This window comes from Scatophagus argus, chromosome 21 (genome assembly GCF_020382885.2).
Source record: "Scatophagus argus isolate fScaArg1 chromosome 21, fScaArg1.pri, whole genome shotgun sequence".
Taxonomy (NCBI): Eukaryota; Metazoa; Chordata; class Actinopteri; family Scatophagidae; genus Scatophagus; species Scatophagus argus.
Genome location: NC_058513.1, coordinates 17,215,358 through 17,236,170, shown reverse-complemented (window position 1 = coordinate 17,236,170; position 20,813 = coordinate 17,215,358). Strand labels below are relative to the sequence as shown.

The 20,813-nt window shown below is 46.0% G+C and overlaps 1 protein-coding gene across 1 annotated transcript; it reads right to left on the bottom strand.

Moving 5' to 3' along the window:
* Positions 1-413: 413 nt before the first annotated feature.
* Positions 414-19,018, bottom strand: wnt3 (wingless-type MMTV integration site family, member 3). Its single transcript, XM_046376922.1, has 4 exons — positions 18,939-19,018; positions 6,779-7,020; positions 3,803-4,068; positions 414-1,660 (listed from the first exon to the last, which is right to left on the bottom strand). The coding sequence occupies exons 1-4, from the start codon at positions 19,016-19,018 to the stop codon at positions 1,181-1,183; spliced, it is 1,068 nt and encodes a 355-aa protein (XP_046232878.1). The 3' UTR covers positions 414-1,180.
* Positions 19,019-20,813: the final 1,795 nt, after the last annotated feature.

The window sequence follows — 20,813 nt, the reverse complement described above, 5'->3', positions numbered from 1 at the left end:
TTCTGCTCATATAATTTGAGCGCTATCTTCCTCCGGTTGTTTTCGCCACACAACACTCCTCAGATTGGATAACGCGTGACTGCGTTGCATCACACTTGTGGAAATAATGAGCAATTTACAGGTCGATGGAGCCCGGAACAAAGTCGCCATTCATAAGAACTGCTAGCTTGCATTGGGAAAGAATTTGGTCGTATTAACAACGCTCAAATGTTTACCAGCTGGAGTTATGTGTAACTGAATAGTGCATACGTATACATGTGTCAGGTTGTTAGTTGGTGGAATGGGCATGCTTGTTCACACACATGCTGCATACCTCCAGTCCCAGCCCAGTGGTAATATTTCAGAAATGCAGGGCTATAAAATCAGGCTGTAGCATATATCTTCCAGGCTCCTGGGTTGACTGTTGCAGGAGAGTCAGTCAGCGGGGAGAAGCAACACTGAGGATTTCATCAGCTCAGTAGTTAACAAAAGACAGGGCTGCGGCACTTCCAACACCTGCCTGCTGTTTTCAGTTCGGTTCAGTAGTTACAAAGTGATGGTTTCCTGGGGCTGCCGACATGTTCAGTATCACTTACGACTAAGTGATGGCGAAGAGGTTGATTTAGTTTAAAAAAACAAAACAAAAGGTAAACCGACCAGACTGGCCGGAGAAGTGAGGTGTTAGTTAGAAGATGCTTTTTATTCAAAAGCAAAGAGAGTCTGAAAGTTTGTTGTTTTTGTTTTTTTTTTCCTTACTGCATTAATCTCACAGGTAAAAAGTGTTACTGTACATGCCGCGAACATCGTGTTGGCATGGAGGGGGAAATAAATAAAGACAAGGGGGAGGGGAGGGGCCCGATGCTGCAGGGAAAGTGGCACAAGTCTAGCTTCTTCCCATGAGAGCGGACTGGATCAGTCAGGTCAACACAGGACACGTTCTGGTCAGTGATTATGGAAATGGGTGTAGTGGTTTGGAAGACAGGTTCTAGATCAGGGTTTTTACAAAAACAAGGTACAGAAGCATCCATTACTGATGTGCCATTACCCATTAGGGCCTGAGTGTGTGTGCTGATGAATATGTTTCTGTGTGGGATGCAGAGTCTGGGGAGGCAGGGAAGTCGTGCAGGATCCGGGGAGTTGAAGGGCGGGTGGGCAGCGCTTGTAGTCCAGCACTCAGTTTGTCTGAAAGCACACGCCTCTCTCACTTGCATGTGTGAACGTCATAGACGCGCACACACTCCTGACAGCTGACGTAGCAGCACCAGTGGAAGATGCAGTGGCACTTCTCTTTGCGTTTCTCAGTCCGGGTGTTGTGGCCGCGGCCGCAGCACAGCAGGTCGCAGCCTTCGATGCCATGTGACGACACGTTGCAGACTCGGTCGCGCGTCCCAAAGGAGCCGGTCTCCGGGTTGGGCTCGCAGAAGTTGGGCGAGCCCTCGTAGTAGACCAGATCACGCTCGGTGGGGTGCTTAAAGAAGTTGTACTTGACTCGCAGCGTCTCCACCCAGCCTCGTGACTCGCGGTGCTTCTCCACCACCATCTCTGACGCGCTGTCGTACTTGTCCTTCAGGTAGTCGCCCAGTATGCGGAAGTCCGGCTGCGCCCACCAGCACGTCTTCACCTCGCAGCTTCCTGACAGGCCGTGACATTTACAGCGCAGGTGCATGTGGTCAAGGATGGTCTGAGGAACACAGAGGACACAATGTTCAAAACAACATCAATTCCAAAACTTAACTTTCTCTCATACTGTTTGTACATTTCCTATCCTGAGAGAATCCAATTAAATATGACTCAATATAAAAAAATATTTTTAGTCAGACAAGCACTCAATATGTTTAAGCTTTCAAAACCTGTTTTCCAGATACCCTAAAGCATTACTCCACTATAAAATGTGTATTTTGAGTGTAAGGAGTCGCTCGCTGAAGGCTTTGAAGGTTGCAATGGATTCCAAAGGCAAGCCACAACAAAAGGTGTGATAATATCTATGGAAACTTCCTAAACCCAGAGTTAACTTCTCCGCAGTGGATCCATCCGCTCAGCATAGCCAAGAAATCCCTAACACACTTCCTGAGGCAGAGCTCTGGAGCTGCACGCCGGTGATGAGTTCACTATCTCAGTTGCAGTTGCCACTGAATCCACTTCAACTGCTTTGAATTCAAGCTCACAACACCTGCGATCCTCTGGGAAGTTACAAACTTTTCAGGGCCACCTTTCAAGGTCTATGGGTGCGGAGGTTTTCATGCTGAACAGGTAGATTTTGAGTGGGGTATTCCTTTTAAGTCTCATTAGCTAAAATGTCCTAATTTGATGACTCAGTGCTTTTGGGGGCAGTCAAGTCACCACCAAGCGAGATCTGTTGGAATTTTATGGTCAGAAGTTGCAGACTTGCAGAGCAGGCCAAGAAAAACAATACGCCACTGGCTGCAGTTTATTTAAGTGTCATGCAGCTGCGAAGTACTGAGGCTCTGCGCTGGTGCTAATTCTCTCTGAAGTCACTGGCTCACACTGTGAGTGTGTTGCCGTGGGGCATATTTTACCTTTGTGTTTTCATTTAGTTTTGCTTTAATTCAACAGCTATATTTAGCTGCAAAATTCCCCCAGCTGGGGCGGAAGGCAGGTGGCTGGGGCACCTCTGGGGGGTGGGGGTAGAGGTAGGGAGGTGGATGGACTGGTGACATCACTGTGGAGCTTGTCATGCCAACATCGAGTCCCAGAGGCCCCGGGGCTGAATGATAGAGCGTGAGAGGGCCAGGTGGAGAGGAGAGGAGGCTCCTGACAGTACTGCTGTTCACTGAGCTCCTGCGGTCTCCCCGGCTGCTCCTGTGCGCTCTCATCAAAGGGCTGTCTTGTTACCGTGTGGTCCCTCCATTTGCCCCTCAGCAAGCAGCCGGGGAGCCTGTTTTCTCCAAGCAGTGACAGCAGCCAGTGATGTTTTAAGTTGGTGCTGATTTCCTTCTTTTCCCCCTCAACTCACTCGGGTTATTTGACTGGCAGGGAATTTTTCATTGGGATGCAAGGCATGAAAGGCGAGGCGTTGGGGGAGGTGGGGGCACGGTGCTGCTTAGATCAGTAATTAACCAGTCATTCAAAGTCAAGGGCTGATTTTCGAGTGGAAACTCAGAAATGTGCGGACAAGTCAAATACCAAATCCCCAGTCGTCACATACACGATTAGGATCCCGAACAGAAAGCTTTCTCGGATAGAACCAGACAGTCGGGTCATTGTCCCTTGTTTACTGCAGCTCGGTGTCAGTTTTCTTCTTGTGCTGCCGTGCACACAATGTGTGCTGAGGTTGTCTAATTACTGTGATGCATTGCAGTGCTGTGAGACACTTTCATCCTGCAGTTCAAACTGTACTCAACCATGGACCAACCTGCCTCTGTTAGAGTTGGTCTATTTGGCACAACTCATGCTATTAAACCACTGCTGTCTGATCACTTTAATCTCGGGGTGAGCAATTTGTACACAGTCTGGCCAAAAGTATGTGGACTGCCCTATCCAACTCTGTGTTTTCATGGTTTGTGTTTCGCCCCTGACAGTGCGCCTGTTGTGACAATCAGGTCCGTACCAAACAGGTTTCCCCAGTTTGATGTGAAGAAACCCTGACTTCAACCCCACTGGACAACTTTGGGATGAACTGGAACACGGACTGTGAGCCAGGCCTTATCTAAGGTGTTGGACTACTACTCATGATCCAAGTTTACCAATCACATATGGCTGTAATGCTCAGGTGTGCACATACTTTTGATCAGGTGGTGTATTTCCTTGTGAAAAACAGAAACCCATCAGCACATTTTCCTCATTTATGTCTGACTGTTCTTACCGTGCGTCCTGCCTCGTTGTTGTGTCGGTTCATCGCCGAGCGCGCGTCTGGACGATTCTCTCTGGCATCGGCGAACTCCCTGGATACCAGCACCCCAAACTCCGCGTCCTCACTGCAGCCACCCCACTTCCAGCCCTCCCCAGGAGGTCCCTTGTGGTGGGAATCGCAGCCACACATGGTGGACGTGCCCTCAGCGCAGGAGCGTGTCACTGCGAACGCCACGCCTGCTGAGGCTATGGCGTGGACAAACGCTGACTCTCTGGTTGCTGAGAGAGACAGATGGAGACAGACAGGAAGAGAGAGAGAGAGAGAGGTAGAGACTGTGTCAAATATGGACAAGACAATCTTTACAGCTGCCAACTTCCAGACAGAGGTAATGAAAGGGATACCTCTAGGCGATAACCATTTAACACAACACTTCATCACTGAGAAGGCACATTTATGAGCCGGCAATTGCCACTGTGAAAAACAAGAAGCCTATAGAAAAACTTTATGTAAACATTGGTTCACATTGTTTCCTGTATGATCATCACCAGCAATGAGGAAGCACAGGACACATGGAGGAGCCTAAAAGCAGAGTCCCTGCAGTGACATCAGTCCATTGTGGTCGTGTCAGGAGGGCCTACTGCTCAGCGGGATCTCAGTGACCTCCTGTCATCCCTGAGGTGTGCTGCTTTGCATCTGGATAGTGTTTCAGGAATGTTGTCACCCCCTCCCCTCCTACCCGTCTCTGCTCAGAGCCCAAGGCCTTCTGGTGAAACCTAGCAGTGTGTCGGCCGGTTTCTTTTTTTACGCTGAGGGATGGAGTTACGCCTCCTTTGAAGGCAACAGCTTATTATGTAACCAGACACCATTGTTTCACAATCACAGCACACTTACCGTGGCTCACCCTTTACAGTCTGCTAGCTCTGCAGGAGACGGAGAACATCGCAGATGTACAGCAGTGACCACAGTTTGCGATACGCACAAGTGCGTGATCACAGGTTTGAGATTTGTGTGAACACGACCAGAGAATAAAACCCGCATGTTGCAGACCACAGCTGCTGCTAAAGCCAGAAATGCCTCAGCAGTTCAACTGCCAATGAGGCTTTCAGGAACCAATCAGACTAACAAGCAACAATGTTTTCTGTTTGGCTGAAGGTTCGTCAGATTTTCCCACCCTGAATAAGCAAAGCCATGAAACAAAAATAACCTTTTTATGTTTTATCTGATGCCACAAGAGTCAGCATTTGTGCTAATGGTTACATTTTTGACATTTCTGAATGTCTGCACATTAATAATTTACAGAGTGAACAAGTCATCTGATGTGATCCTCAGTTACTGAAATACAGTAAATCACAACTATGTCCAGTAATATTTTAAAAATAACAAGGTAAATTTATCATATAAAATCTAAACAATGAAGTGCTAACTGAACTCTTCACCGTTCGTTCCTAGCGAAAGGGATACAGTTTTGATCCAAATCCCCAGTGAATCCTTGCGTGATTGGATGACACGCGGTCCTCAGGTTCGGCATCTCTGCTCACCCTGGCAAGTCTAGCTGGGCCCTCCACAACAGGGGCCTGTGAGCCCTGGGCCCCTGGATCCCCTGGCTGTTAGCCAAGGCTAGCGCTGCTCCTGCTACCTGCTGGGCCCATCAATCCGCCTTTGTTTCCCTTGTGTCACACTGTATTATCCACACAAAGGGCCCAGCGACTCGCGCCCCCACAGCCCCGCTCTGCCCGGAGCTGGCATTCCCTAAACTCCCTAAACCACCACCCCCCCCTCACTCTCTCGCTCTCTCCAGCCACCCCTCTGCCAACACCCTGAGCTGAAATCCCATACACCACCACCCACCACAGGACCTACACCCCCCACTTCCTCCAGGCATCCACCAACATGGCCAGCTCAAGGTGGCTGCTGGTTGGGTAGCTCTCCCTTCCCTAACTTTTCCATTCATCACCCCCTAAATGATTCGCTCTTCTTCCTTCCCTCACTCCTTCCTTCCTTCCCTCCTTCCTTCCTTTGCTTCCCTATCCCAGAGCGCACACCCAGGCTAGGTTGGGAGAGATCCCCTTTCAGCATGTTTTCATGACAGAGTCAAAAGGGCGTGTGAATGGGGCGTCCGTGGGAGCTGGACTGTGTGAGGCGCGCACTGGCCTTCATGCACAGTAGGGGTTGAGCGGAGCCCCCCGGCCCTTTTCTATTGCCTGTAATCTCATTTGGCCTCCCCTCTCCCTTTTATTTGACTGAGGAGCTTGGACTGCTCGTGCTGCCCGTTTCTGCCCAGATTCTTTCCCCTCTGACATACAGGCTAATTCATTTCCAATCAGCAGCCTCGCTCACAACACACAAACTTCTACCTTAATAATTAGGGACCCCGAGTCCTTGAGCAAGACACCTGTGCCTGTTGTTTCCCAATGTCAGGTTTCAAGGGATTGTTTGGAGGATCCAGTTAGTGTGGTTACAATTAGTATTCTGCGTGTGAAGTGCGTGTGATGGTTGTCTCCAGTGTACCTGCTGTACTTGTCAGGTTTCGTTGATAGATTTACCGCACTGACCCTCTTTCATGTAAGACAGTGTAAACACGGTTGGGAAAACCAAAAAGAAGTCACTGTCTCTGAAGACAAATGTGATATTGAAGGTAAAGATGGATGGAAGGTGACTAATGTGTCAGTGCTTGTACCTATTCTCATTTCTCACAGCAGCCAGGAAAGGTGTATATTATTGTAATTGCCCTAGTTAGTCGTTTGTCAGCAAAAGCCTGGAGAACAGGCAGCACTGAGCCTTAGGGTGGAAACTGTTAAGTGCTATGTTTTGTAACAGCTTGCAATAGCCTCAGCTACATAACCTACTTTTTACAGCCGGGTGTTGTTTCGCACCGATCATTTATTTTATACCGTGAGCCTCAGATGCATACGTTCATCATTTTAAAATACAGCAATAAGACAGTGTATGGTAGACTCTTTTCTTAACAAGCCCTTTTAAATAACTTACCCTTATCCAGCACAGGGCCAAAGATGGCCAGGTTGTCCTTAATGGTGGTACAGTTCCATCGCCGGCCCCTGAACTGGTGTTGGCACTCCTGGATCCCCAGCTTGACACCTTCGGCAACGCTGGGCATTATCTCTATGTAGTTGCGACAGAAACGCAGCTGCTTGGGCACCAGGCCGGGGATGGAGCCACACAGGATGGGTTGGGAGCCCAGAGACGAGTACTGCTGCCCGAGGGCCAGGGACCTGTGACGCACAGGGAGGGAGGACAGCATTAGAGTAGAGATCCACATCTGTGTTTAGTAGTCAACCAAAGCATGAGGAACAAAAAGAAGTGCAACGTGATCAGAGTGACACCTAACGGGCCATCACATCACAAGTTAAAAACTTAATTGTCTGTTGCACAAAAACCGTCAAGTGCTGAAGGCTGACACTGGATGGTCAGATGGTCCCCGATTTCTATCAACATTCTGCCAATTCTGGATAATTTTAATTCAGTAACCAACTGAATTAAGTCTTGTGCTGCAGTTTAGACAACATTTGAGAATTTTGGCATTTTGAAATGAACAAAAAAGTTTAGGTAGAAAAACGCGTGTGGTCTCAAAAAACATTGGCTTGTTATTGCATCTGCACTGGAACTACAGGAAAATCTCATATGATACCCATCTGGATGTGGGAAATGATACTGCTTGCAGTCCACAGTACAAGTATGTGCCCTCTATAAACCCTGGCTCACAGTAACGATGATGGTGATCTGCCAGGGAGGCCTCAGTGTTCATTCATCTCAGTTTAAACTGTCTGCGTGGCTCTGTGACACTGCAGTGAATCGAAACTGAGTGTTTTATTGATTTATCTGCTTAATATAGTTTACGCAAAGGCTTCTGTTTATTTATTTTTTCTCCCATCAGGTCGTGAAGCTAATGGGCCCACTTCAGGGCAGGGATACAGACTATTAGTACTGACTGTTCAAAGTGTTCCCGCTTGTTAGCATACGCAGACCTGCTGATCTAACAGATAACACACAACAACCTGTCTACTTACTCTGTGAAAAGCCCCCGAACACAATTTCAAATATGCAAAACCACCTGCCTCTGCAGTTCCATCATTCGTTTGCGGTTTTCCTCTGTAGCTGATCTTTTTTTAAAAGACTGACGGCGCATACAGCTGAGCTTGCTGCTGATGGATGAAAAGAGCTCATATTTGCCTCACCAGAAGGCACGTGCAGATGTGCCTAAGCGGGGATTAATCACCACATCGAGACAGCTAAGATCAGCTTGTGATGCCAGAAACCATTATAGTTTCATTCGGGTAATTAATTTTAATTGCTTTTTATTTCTCTGAAATAGAGAGGGAGAAAACATGTTTTCCATGCCCATGTTTTAACATGCTTTTTGTATGACAAGCTCAAACTCTTTCACCCACAGTGTCATGCATTCACTCAGATTTCTTGGTAATTTTTTTGTGGGCATGAAGACATCACCTGAAGAAGCATACGTGTCTCTGTGCAGGTCTGCATTCTTCAGATGTGTGTGTTATTTGGGTGTCTACAGGGATGTGAAGCTGTGCTGGGAGGAGAGCTTCACCAGTGAGACCAGCAGACACTCCAGCACTTGGCCGAGTCTGGGCGGACAACGTGGCGCTGGAGGCTGTGAGAGGATCGTCGGGGAACAATTGACGCTGATCAGATCAGAGCGCCACTCAGGATGACCTCAGGACCCCCGCAGGGCGCAACCCAATCACAGCAGCTACTGACTCTGACAGATGAGTGCGGTGCTGTGCCCCACCCCAACACAAAAGTCAAGCCATTGAAGTCACAGGGAAAAAATCCCCCCGTAGATAAGTTCACAGCTCATGTGCGCTTTTGCTTTCTACATATGGCTGAACCCTGCCCCCCACCGCCCAACGCCCCTCTCCCCTCCCACACACTGTTTTTGATCTCAGGTGAGCATTGTTACAGCAGGCTCGCAGGTAACAGGGTTAGTGAGTGGCGCTTACACACCGAGACGTGAGAGCTGTTTGGCTTTTCCAGCTGATCTAATGGAATATACGATGATCGCACAGTCGACCACTTGTGTTGTTTGGCATGGGCCTCCTGACTGACACTGATACACAACAAACAGTTCTAAAGTTTCAGTATGAAACCCTGTTGGATCGCAGGTCCTCAAGGAGAGCACGGTTTCATAAACTATCCAAAATTCCAAACACCTCTTTTGCTCGAGGAAAAATAAGTCTCGTCTCTTTCATATCCAACTTAAATGCTGTTTTGCCCAATTTGATGTTCCAGTGCAGAGTTAGTAATTTCATACTGCTCATCAATCTCTGTTCATGTTCATGTCTTGGGTGTACCCAAGCGCAGGCAGCCACATTAGCTCATCTGCCAGTCCCACTCCCACCAACATCAGTGAGTTCAAGTGCTGCTGACTTCACTCCGTCTGGTGACTGAGTGACTAAGGACCTTAATTACACTGTCTGCTAGCTTGGTTACTGCCCATTAATCTCTCAGTCATGGGATGGACCAGAGTGGATGATGCCCCGCACACAGCTTGGATCTGAACTCGACACTGCCACATGCTGCCCAACAAAATCAGTCATTTAGCTGAAAGGAAAATCTCTCCTGCTCGAGTGAGATGTCCCTGTATTTGAACCACCGTGCCAGCCTCTGCTGCATTTCAGGTTCTGTTCAGCACAGCTCAACTGCCTGCCCACCAGCTTAGCTGGTGAATTTGGGATTTCTGATGGAATCAATTAGCTAACCGCATGGGACTTTGTGGTGGGCATAGCATGTTTAGACTACAGGCTGTGGGTCTGCCAGTATATTTGTCTTTGTTTGCAAAAGATGTGCCTCGCTTGATCCGTATGGACAGATGAGATGAAAGGGATATCTTTTTGGCGAGGTGCTAATGAGAGTCTTAACCCTGAGGGGCTATGAGGCATATCGTGCAAACAGACACACACGCAGACTCATGCATGCAGACCACATGTGTGCCATGCTGATCCTCGCCTGCTTTGCCTCACTTCTCGGAAGCCACGAGCGACGTGTCTCAACCGAGTGAGGGAGCAGCAGAGGCAGAATGCCGGGGGAATCTGCTGCAGGGAACGAGATGAGCAGCAGAGCAGCAGCGAGCGGCAGGGCTTGGCAGGTGCATGCCCAGGCAGGTCCGCATGGGGCCTCTACTGGCCTGGGGGGTTTACGGCTTGGTTGGGGGTTTTCTCAGTATCTAAACTGGGCTGATGTGAAAGTATGACGGGCCTCTGGAAACCACAGAAATGAAACAGAGGAAACAAAGGGATTCCACCACACACCTCGCCGAAGAGTGGAAATTCACGCAATCAAGACTATAACACTGTCAACAAAAACTTTTGACTCAGCCACTCCCAGTAAAATCTCTGATACAACCTCTGCTGCTTGGTTGGAAAGGTAGGGTCGTGGGCTTTACTCTGTCGCATCTCTCAGGTTTGTGTTTTGCCTCTGAGGAAGCTCAGTTTGAGTGGAGAGGTGAGTCAAGGACTCCTACTGTCAGAAATGAGCTGCAGCCGCTCCTGTGGGAGGTCTGCATTACGGGGGTCAGTGTGTTGCACATGACCGTGCACAGATGAGCTCTCTTTGTGTGACAGCCTCCTGTGTCCAGAGGCACAAAAAGGACCAGGTGACCCTGTGAACCTGTCGAGCAGAACGTGACATCTGACCTCGCTGCCTTTTGCCTGATGGCCTACAGAGAGCGTATGAAGTTCATGACCATCACTGTGTGGTCACACTCTGATCAGCATCTCTGCTGCTCGAGGCAAACCTAAGTGTCGACAGTGTTTTGGGTCCTGGTCCTGACTATTCTGTATAACATTTTGGATATTGAAACAGAAGCTTGTATTGCACAAGAGTAACATGACAAAGACTTGAGAGCTCCATACATACAGATGGTTGTGCAACAAAAACTTTCACCCGGAGGATTTCATGCATTTTGTTTTCTTAACCTTAAAAGTGGCTCAGAGCTTGTCTCTAATGTTGTTTACTGTCCCCCTCGCTCATTTTATGAGACATCACCAAAACCTTAAATTTAAAGGATTAGGTTTCATTATCTGTGTTTAATGTGTCACTTCTGGCTGCCATCTTTGATTTTAATGTGGGAAAAAAAGGTTTGCTTAACCGTTTGTCTTGCAACAAACTGAGTCCCTTGAGTCACATCCTTCCAGATCTGATGAATCTGGAAATTTTCCAGATGCTGACTTGTTTATATTTAGCAGAAACAAAGCTAACTAAACCTCAGCTCTGTGCCTCCCATGTTACATGACTCCCTACGTGACATGCTGGATAAAAATGTGGACTGCACCTTTAATCATTCCTCATTTTTCATGCAGTTAGAGAGGAACTACTTCAGTTTGCAGGTATCAAACTAAAACATTAAAATGATATTAAGTTTTATCCACTGCTAGACAAAATACTCTGCTCTCATAGAGGCAGTGTGGCTCCTGTCATACTTACTTACTGTTTATTATCCACAGATAATACATGTTGCATTTTAATTTGTGTTTATCTGAATCTTCAAATTGACTTGTAACTGTAGGCCTTAAATAAATGTAGCGGGGTTAAAAAAATACTACTACTATTTCATTCTAAAATGAATAAAAGTGTGAAGTAACATTAACTGCAAATACTCAAAGTATAAATATATCAAAACTGGACTTAAGTACCAGAGCGTGCAGTGTGCAACCACTGGCTTTCTGCTGAAATGATCATCCGTGAGTGCTGGTCTGAGAGGCACAAAATGAGCTCAGTGTCGTGTGTCGATTGGCTGAGTTGGTACAAAGCTCTCCGTGGTTTGGAGTTCAGAACAAATCAAAGTATGAGAGTGAAGCAGAAAGGTAAAGAGAGGGATTAACGAGCCTGTCACGATCTCTCACTATTCCTTAGGCACTGTTCAAAAACTCATTGAAGCCTGCGTGCATGCGTGAAGGCACACTGAGCTGCACGGTTGTGTTGCTACTTGTACGTTTCTACTTCCAACAATGTTATCAGTGAGATGACGGCAAGAGATGGGATGCCTTAATCGTATTGCCCACTCTGTGCAAACACTGTAACAGCCTTAATTGGGTTGCACCCTTGTTGCAGGACAAACTGAAAACTGCTGACACATGATGATATAATTTTCCATTCAGTTTCATCACAGGCTGGGATGCTCTCCAGCCTGTTGCTGGCAGGTCAAGAGGAGCCGATGATACATTCAACTACACCTCATCTGGGCAGAGACACACTTTGGGTTGCAGTCTATAAATAAGTAAAATACCGGGATTTGTTCAGCTCTGATGATCTAATTAATCTTTCATCACATCTTTTATCTCCTCTTTTTTTATTTGACCAGCAAAGAGCAGCTTACAATCATTTCAGTTATTTCCTGTCACTAGGACTGGCTTAAAGCTGCAGCTAAGTACAGTCAAACAAATTTGATACTGGCTTCAAATTTGATAAAAATCTGAGGTATTTGCCATAGTGGTTATTGACGATGGGTGCCAGTCGTTCTGTACTGTGTCTGAACAAGTTAACTTATTTCGTTAAGGAGAAGTTAATGTTAGCTTATGCTGGGTTGGTGCCTGAAGCGCAGAGTCCCCAATGTGTTCTGTGAGAACCGGGCTGCTGAAGAGGCCTCTGCAGTGACAGACTGCAAGAATATTGTTTGCATTAAACTCTAATCTACCTCTAATTTACCTCTATATGTTGACGCCGCAGCTCAACTTGTCATATTTGCCTTGAGGACTTCATGTTGCTAAATGAGGCCCTGGCAGAGCAGTCAGAGGCGTGCAACTGAAAACACTGCCGTCAGAATTTCATTTAAAAATCCCACAACAGAGTCTGCGGAGAGATAAAGACACGCGAAAGAGAGTAAGTGGGCCAAGGAAAGTTGCCGGCTTTGCCCGAGGATGGGACTTTTCCTGGTGGAGGCTGGAATGCAGAGCTGCTGTCTGTGTTTTGTTGTCTTCTCTTTTTCTTTGGCACACTTTTGATTTGTAGTCCAACAGCTCCTGGCTGATCAGATAAAAAATGACGGGACCCCTCAAAAATGTTCTAACCTGTTCTTTCTTTCTTTCTTCCTGCCTTTCTTTGCTTCTACCTGCTTTGCCTCTCTGCAGACTGTTGCAGAGAGTGGGGAGTTGGGACAAGGAGCCCCTGCAGTCACATGTTTGGAGACATGAAGAGGGAAACTGAACAGGCTGTAAACTTGTGAACCTGCCTGTCAGGAAGTGAACGAGAGCAGCAGCAGCTCTGAGCAGAGGTGCGCTGCGGAGAACGAGACACCGACAGACGCATGATGTGCGACTCTATGCTTGGCGTCTCTGGTCTGCCTGTAGGTGGACACGACAGAGTCTGAGCTGCTGTCTTGAGCGAGAGTGTTGAGGGACCGCGTGAAAGCACCACAGCTCAAACAGCGCATTGTTCCCTGCCTCTGCTTATCGGGGGCAACTTCGCTGGCACCGTCGTTTGAATTGTCAGCGCTGGTGCATCCTATGTAGATCATAACTCGTGACTGATCGCCTGGAATCCTCCATCGTGTGCCAGGAATTTATTTGCAGAAATTTCAAACCCTACATAGTGTGTCTTTAAACGTCATTAAAATCACTCTCTCGTGCTCACTTGATTTGGAGAAACCATCTGAAAAAAGGTGTGAAATTGCATTAAAACTGGTTAACAAAGCTTGGCAGTGCACAGACGTTTCCCTCACTGCCTGTAGTCCACGCTGGTCAAGACCCAAACTCCCTTTGCCATCAACCTGCAGGTTCCCATCTTCCAACCCACATGCATGACTTTGCCTGTCAACATCAGAACTTTGTTGGTGCAGATGAAACAGAGGTGAAGTCCCTCCCCTTCCTGTGGACCATCACGGGACGCTTGAATTGTGCCATGAAGTGCACATATGATGTTTGTCAATTTAAACCCAACTCATGAAAATCAGTTTAAATACGTAATGAGTAAGACTGCACACCCAACAGCCGTGTGAGTCAGGGGGTTTTCAGCCTTTCGTAGCTTAAGGCCTGCTTTCTCAGGACCTTCTTCCCCAAAACGTAACATGATGAATAAAAAAGGATAAAAAAAATGAACTAAGTGAATGAACTTCTAATACTTTCTCTGTGCCACGGTGACCACCATGTTGGTGCTGTTTAGAGTTGTAGTTTGCGTGATTCGAAGGGGATTAACAAGCTGTTTGTTTCTGGCCATTAATCGTTTTTTTCTGAAATTAGGGTGAAGGACTTCAAGTCTCTACATACAGAAAGTCCCTGAAGCTGGCGTCAGACTCTCAGTTTTGTTCACGTACTCTTTGATCTGATTGTTCCTGATTTAAATGAAAAGTAGGAAAAATCTTCTGTTTGTGTTCAGACAAAATGTAACCTGTTGTTACATACAAAACATCAATGAAACTCACCTCAACGTTGCAATTTCCTGTGTTTTTAATGCTTCTAACTTTCCTTTTGTCATTTATATCACATGCTGTCTTTATTCCAATTCTTTCCAAATTTGCTATCAGCATAGAAAAGTTGGCTCTAAAACCAAGGACGTCTGAGAAGGATGTTAGGATATGAGAAGGATATGAGAATAAACATGAAGCTTTTGGAGGTGATTTTGATGCCTTTTTTCTCTCCTGTAGGTCCTCAGTCCATCTGTTGACCTGGTCAGTGGCCTGAGGCCTTTGACTGAAGGCAGTCTGTACAGGTGTGATCAGTACATCTCTCTCGCTGACCCTGTGTGTCAGAGAAACTGCTTGCTGCTAATAATTAACATCTGCAACCAGCCATACAGGTGAGATCAGCCAGGTAATGAAGACTTTAAATACTGTGTGTCTGTGCCTCCACACGTGTCCCCTAATGATCTCTTTGCCCCTGGCCGTTGCCGTTTTCCCTTTGAGGAACCGTCCTGGCCTGTGTTTTAGAGCGGCTAATAGCTGAGCGCTGGGGGACTTTGTCATTTCCTACAAGAGCACATTGCATGTCCTTTGATGGTGGGCAAAGATTAGGACTCGCCTTTGCTGCTTTGAAATACCACTCTCCTTTGAAGATCTCACCTAGCTCAGGTTGGACTGGATAAAGTCATCCACCATCAGTCTCAATGTTTTGTGAAGTAACGTGTTGGATCGGCACATGGACGTTACTCTCACTTAAGTCCACGTGAAGAATTTTTGGTCATTGCAATAGACAAAAGATCTTTTAGACCTCTTAATGGCATTAGTGTCTTTAGAAGTTATTCCAAGGAATTTACTCCTTCCATTTTCCCTGTGGACGTCACTCTCTGCAGAGACATTTCTCTTGGGCTTTAGCCCGATATTGCCTTTGACCCTGGCCCTACGGCCGCCCTCAGCCATTCATAATGGAGCCCCAAAAGTTTCATTATGAATGACATTCTTCTGGACTTTCCTGCTCTTTTCTCCACCTTCCACTGCACTGTTGAGAATAATACCCAAACATCCTTGATCTTTTCACACAAGACGGCAGACGGAGGATTTTCTCGCTGTAAGAATCATTTAAGTGATCCCTCTGCCAGCGGTAGGGGTTTTGGGGTTGAAGACTGGATTGAAGATTGGAGGTGGGGGGTGTCACAGTCAGATAATGACATTCCTGAGACCCAGAGATGGACTCCAGAGCCCCATTTAAGCTGCTCAGGTTGAACTGGAAAGGTCTGTGTATAGACTGGGCAGTTTGGTAAACCCAGATAGCCTCGCATGTCCCTGAGGTTATTGAGGCCCCAGTGGTTCCCTAAACTTCCAGAATTAGTGCTTCAAATGGCAAACACAGTTTTAGTCAGGAAGCCATCTTTAGGTTTTTAGAGTACATGTTCCAAATTTTAATTAAAGGATGTTAAAACTGAGCTACCAAAAGCTTTAAAAATACACAGAATCTCATTACGTAATTGTATTTATAAGTGTAATGCCTTCACAATTTTACACTGTTAATAAACAGTATTTTTTTGTCTTTTCTTGTTTGCCTTATGATGCTGATTTTCAGTCAGTCTGCCAGTCATTTTTCCCCTCCATGGAAGTGAAACAAAGCCGTACCAGGTGTGCTAATTCAAACAAATACTGACAATGGAGATAAGAGACGCAACAATTAGCCGATCAAAAGAAAATTATTTGCCAGCTATGCTGATAACCGACAAGTCATCTTTCAAGCAAAAATGACAGACATTTGCTGTTTCCAGTTTCTTACATGTAAGTGTTTGCTGCTTTTCATTTACTGTCATAAATAAAAAGTCTTTTGATTTTGGACTGTTGGTTGGACAAAAGGAGCAATTTAAGCTTTGGGAAAATGTGATGAGGATTTTTTTTACCTAATCCTAATCATGATTAATCATACTAATAATCAGCAGATTGATGCTAGTCATCTGTAGTTTATGTAGATAAAGATGATGATTTTTAGCATCAGCAGTTTGTTTTCTTGCCATCATTGTGATTCTGTTTAACACCTTTTGAAAGCAAGAACAATTTGGTATGCAGCAGTTAACAACGGACCATCTGTTTATCTGTGTTTCTGTCTCTGTTTCATTTCATAACCACAACAATGTAAAAGTTAAGTAATCCTGCGCATTGAAGAGTGTTTGGGGAAAAGCAGAATGCTTGGGGTAAATTTCTGTGGTGACAATTAGCACCGCAGATATTTACATGGAGTGCGGGACGTCTCCTGCAGGTTTCACAGCAGTGATGATAACAGAGGATTAAGACAATAATAGTTATTGGATTTAAACGACTTGTGGTTGTGTGGCGTGATATAACAGATAATCAGTGCTGGTGGATGCTCGATGGTTGCTGTTGGAATAAATTCAGCTGAGGTAACGCCTCACTGAAAGCGACTGTCATCATTCACTTACAACCGCCGCTGCTTTGCAAGGAACACAAACACACTTTGGGGCTGAAAGAGGGGATTAAGCTCCTCTGAAATAGTTAATGAGTTAAGGCCACACAGGTTTAATTCAATATAACTGGCCATGACTCTGTCATAGCCCTTCAAGTTGTTGATGTTCCTCCATTATTGAACATAAGTTGAAAGGTGAAATGAAAACACAGAAGATGTTTTCATTCATTTTCAAGCCACGCAGAAAGGATGGTGTTGTCAGGTAAGCAGACGGAGATGCTGTCAGACCTGTGGATTACGTGTGTTTGCCACTTTGCTTTAAGCTGTCGTGAATTCTCTCAAACCTTCATTTTGGCCATTTCACACAAAACTACTGTTTCCACAACATTCTTGCATTTCAAAAAGGCAGCTCACTGCTCTGTCTCGCCTTTCAGAGCCCACCTCATTAGCCTGCTGCGCCTTTTCTTTCTGCTGCACCTCATCTTTGTCCTTGCATATGTGCATATCACTGGAGTTATTTATGCTCTGTTTTGTTTTCAACACCCAATCTTGTAAAAGCGAGGCTGCCAGGCATAAAGCAGTCAAAACTCCTCTTCCCTCCAACCCCTTCCCACCTTGGCTGGAGAATTTATGGCCGAGTCCTCGCCCCTGAGACAGAAGCCGAGAGGAGCCTGCCTGGGCCCTCGCTGAAACTCGGCACCCTCTTGTTTGACGCACCACCTCATTTTGTCTCCTTTCGGACATGTTCGACACCGCGGGGCGATGCCACTGACAGCGCTGTTTGACACCCATTCCTCAGCACCTGCCCGGTCACCTGGAGCTACGGCTCGGCTTTTCATCTTTCCACCCACCCGAGCAACCCCTCACCCAGCCTACACTTCAAAATTTGTTACCCAAATCAAAGGTGGTGTGCATTGTTGAGGTTCGAACATTATACCAGTGTCATGTAAGCTCCTTGAACAGAACAGCTGCAGGTAATTCACAGCCAGAGAATCTCGGGCTCTTTGTCACTGTTGTCTGATGGTTCTTGCTGAAGCCAGGAGTGGGTGTAAAGTCCTCTCTGCCATTAACACTTCAGCCCTGTGGCCTGTGTGCTTGGCAGCTGCCTGCTCTGTAAATGAAACCAGAGGATGCTCGTGGTTTGGACAGCACTATGGCGGGACCACATGCTAGTTGGGCTACTAAAAGTGCAGTAGCTCTGACAAGTATTGTGTCGTGAGCCAAAAGAGCTTTGTCATACGCCTACGCAAATATCTCCAAAATAGAAGCTTTATGTTACAAAAGAAGATCAGGAGCCATGAGGTCAGCTGCATGTAGCTGAATTTGTAATGAGATAAACCTCTAAATTTCAGTTGCTGCTGCCAAAAGCGATCTGGGATAATTTAACAAAGAATAAAACCCTGCGGCACCTAAACATATTGTCTCCTGACAAATCCGTAGTGGAGGGGGTGAACTGTGGTGCAACCGAAAAGCAAAATGATATGCTTAACTGTTTTTCCAAAACAAAACATTAAAAAAAGCGATTCTTTTAATAACAGCTGATGCCCCATGGCAGACTGCAAAATTTCAGTATTTTTAAAATTGTTTGCAACTTTGTCAGTAGCAAAAATTTGCATTTAGTGTGTGTTATGCATCTCACAGAAAAGCCCAAAACAAGTCAGGCTCAATTCACGGCAGGTTTGGGTGCCGGCGGCTTGAATGTAGAACATTAATATACAATAGACAAGAAAATAAAATCTCATCTTATAAGTCATGTAATGTCTGTACTTCCTGTGGCGCTGCTAAAATTATACGGTTGCATTTCAAGAAAGCAATTGATCATGGTTTAGAAACAGGAGCTGTTTTGGATGCTTTGTTTTCATGAGTTTTCCTGAGCAACATCAGTGTTGTCATTGTCCTCTGAGCCACAGCCACAATTTATGTAATAATAAATGATCTTGCTGACTGACACTGTTGTGTGCAAATGCCTCACAGAGCTGCTGACAATTCACATCAACATGGCAACCACACCACTAATGTATTTTTCCTCAGATTCAAAAACCAACTCTACGTTTTTGACCATTTAATGGTCTCTCAACTAAAAATTCATCCTCTTTGCATCACAACATACTCCAATATGATAAATGGACGTGAGTGTGGAGGGGAAAAGAACGGCGAGCCTTTTCCGTTACACTAGTATTTGAGGTTAAGATTCTTTGGACTGGGCCGGAGAACATTTTTCCACGCAGTCAACTGAAAGTGCACATTCTGCCCTCTCAGAAATGATCATTTGACCGAAAAGACTCCCTCTCTTTATGCGGCTATAGGCTCTGATGCTGAAACTGTGGATTTGTACTCACCACCAGATGGGATAGCCTCCAAGCACCCGTGAGCTGGACAACCACACACACATCAAATATCCAATCAGATACAAATCCATGAGGTAAGCCTTGCAGTGTGTGTGTGAGAGAGAGGCTAAATGGATCAATACATAGAACTTCCAGCAGGCAGTGAAGAAGAGTTTCCAGGAAAGGAAGCTTCAGGGCAGCTTGATTGTTGAATGAGGGGGAAGATTAAAATGATATTGAGAAAAAAAAAAATCTTCCTCCTGTTTTCCCCCCTTCTTTGAGTCGGGCCAGGAAAAGTGTGTCTGCCTCCTAGTAGTTAAGAGAATAAGTGTCTCTCACACACATGCACACACGCTCCTACCCGTCCTCTTCTTCCCTCCCTCTCTCTGAGGTTCTTCCCTAAGGTAGATATGTTTTTCTCTCTCTCTCTCTACTTTTTTCTCCCTCAGGATGCCTCATCCACAGGCCCAATATTAAGGGGGGGGAGGTGGAGTGGGGGGAGGCGGGGGGAATGAGGTTTGGAGATGTCAGCTGGCAAGCCAATCACAGGAGATGGCCTTAGGTTACGAAAAAAAAAAAATTATTATTCGTTCCCATCTGTCAATCACACGCCACCCCCTGGTAATGTGGAAAAGAAAGGAAAGAGTGAAAAGAGGGAGGGAGGGGAAATGAGAGAGGGAGGGACACATGAAAAAGGTAGAGAGGAGTTGCTACTCAACTTGTTTCATCCGTGATCACCCAGAAAAAAAAAATGTGGCTGGAGGTAGACGAAGGGATGATGAAGGCCAGCAACACACACACACACACACACACACGCGCACACACACACACACACTGACGTACATGTTGACATATTGATTTTTTGGGGGGTTTGTGCCTTGACTAATTGATCCGGATATGCATGCATACAGTGCACACACACACACACACACGCACACACACACATACATGTCAACACACGGCTAATCTCTGCCACCACTCAAGGAGACATATACAGTGAATTTTCTAAATTGTTGACCGCCCACCCCAACAGGGGAGGACATAAAAGGGGACACAATAAAGCCATAAAGTGTGGTGGTGGCTGGGCCAGGCATGCAGGGGTTATATGCTTCAGCGGCCCAAAGGCGACACATTTTACATCAATACTATTGTCATTCTGATGGGCTGCGGGGCGAGCAGCCGCAGGACGGGGGGAGGAGAGAGAGAGGAAGACAGATAGAGAGTGAAGGAGGAGGGTGGGACACTTGTGATGGACTTAGCCTGAAGTGCATTCGATTCACACACAAGGAAACTGATCAGGATGAATACAAACAAGGAGCCCGGCGCAGATCAAACAAACAAAGTTGTAGTGATGACAGTCTGGTGAGGAGTTTTGTCTCTCAAAGGACCGTCAGTCAGCGAGGCTGTCAAAAAATATTTCAGTACTTCCCTCAAACCGCGTGAGACAAAATCCGCGTTCGATAGTATCGAAGTACTGAAGCAGATCAGATTTTCAACCCAGAGCTGCACAGATATTAACATTATTAAAAATGTGTGTCGGTGTGTTTGGGGACTATTTCTGTACCAAAAGAAGAAAATTATCTTGGTTTCGAGAATAATTTTTTTCTTTACTAGCATTTTATCAAAGTTTAATATTCGGGTGAAAAGTGAAGACATTTTGAAAGCGGTCATGAAGGGGTTCATCAGTATAAATTCAATGCTCGACTTCAAAGAAGCTAACTTTTTATGAGGCTCTGAGGTTTCTTAAACTTCAAATTTCTTTTAATCCAGTTTGCTGCTACATTTTTGCCTCACGCAGGTCTGATGGTGACATGTTGTTGTAGAGATGGAGATTGTCTTTCAAGATTGTCTTTTTTTCTGTGGTTGAATTCCTCTCTTTTTTGACAT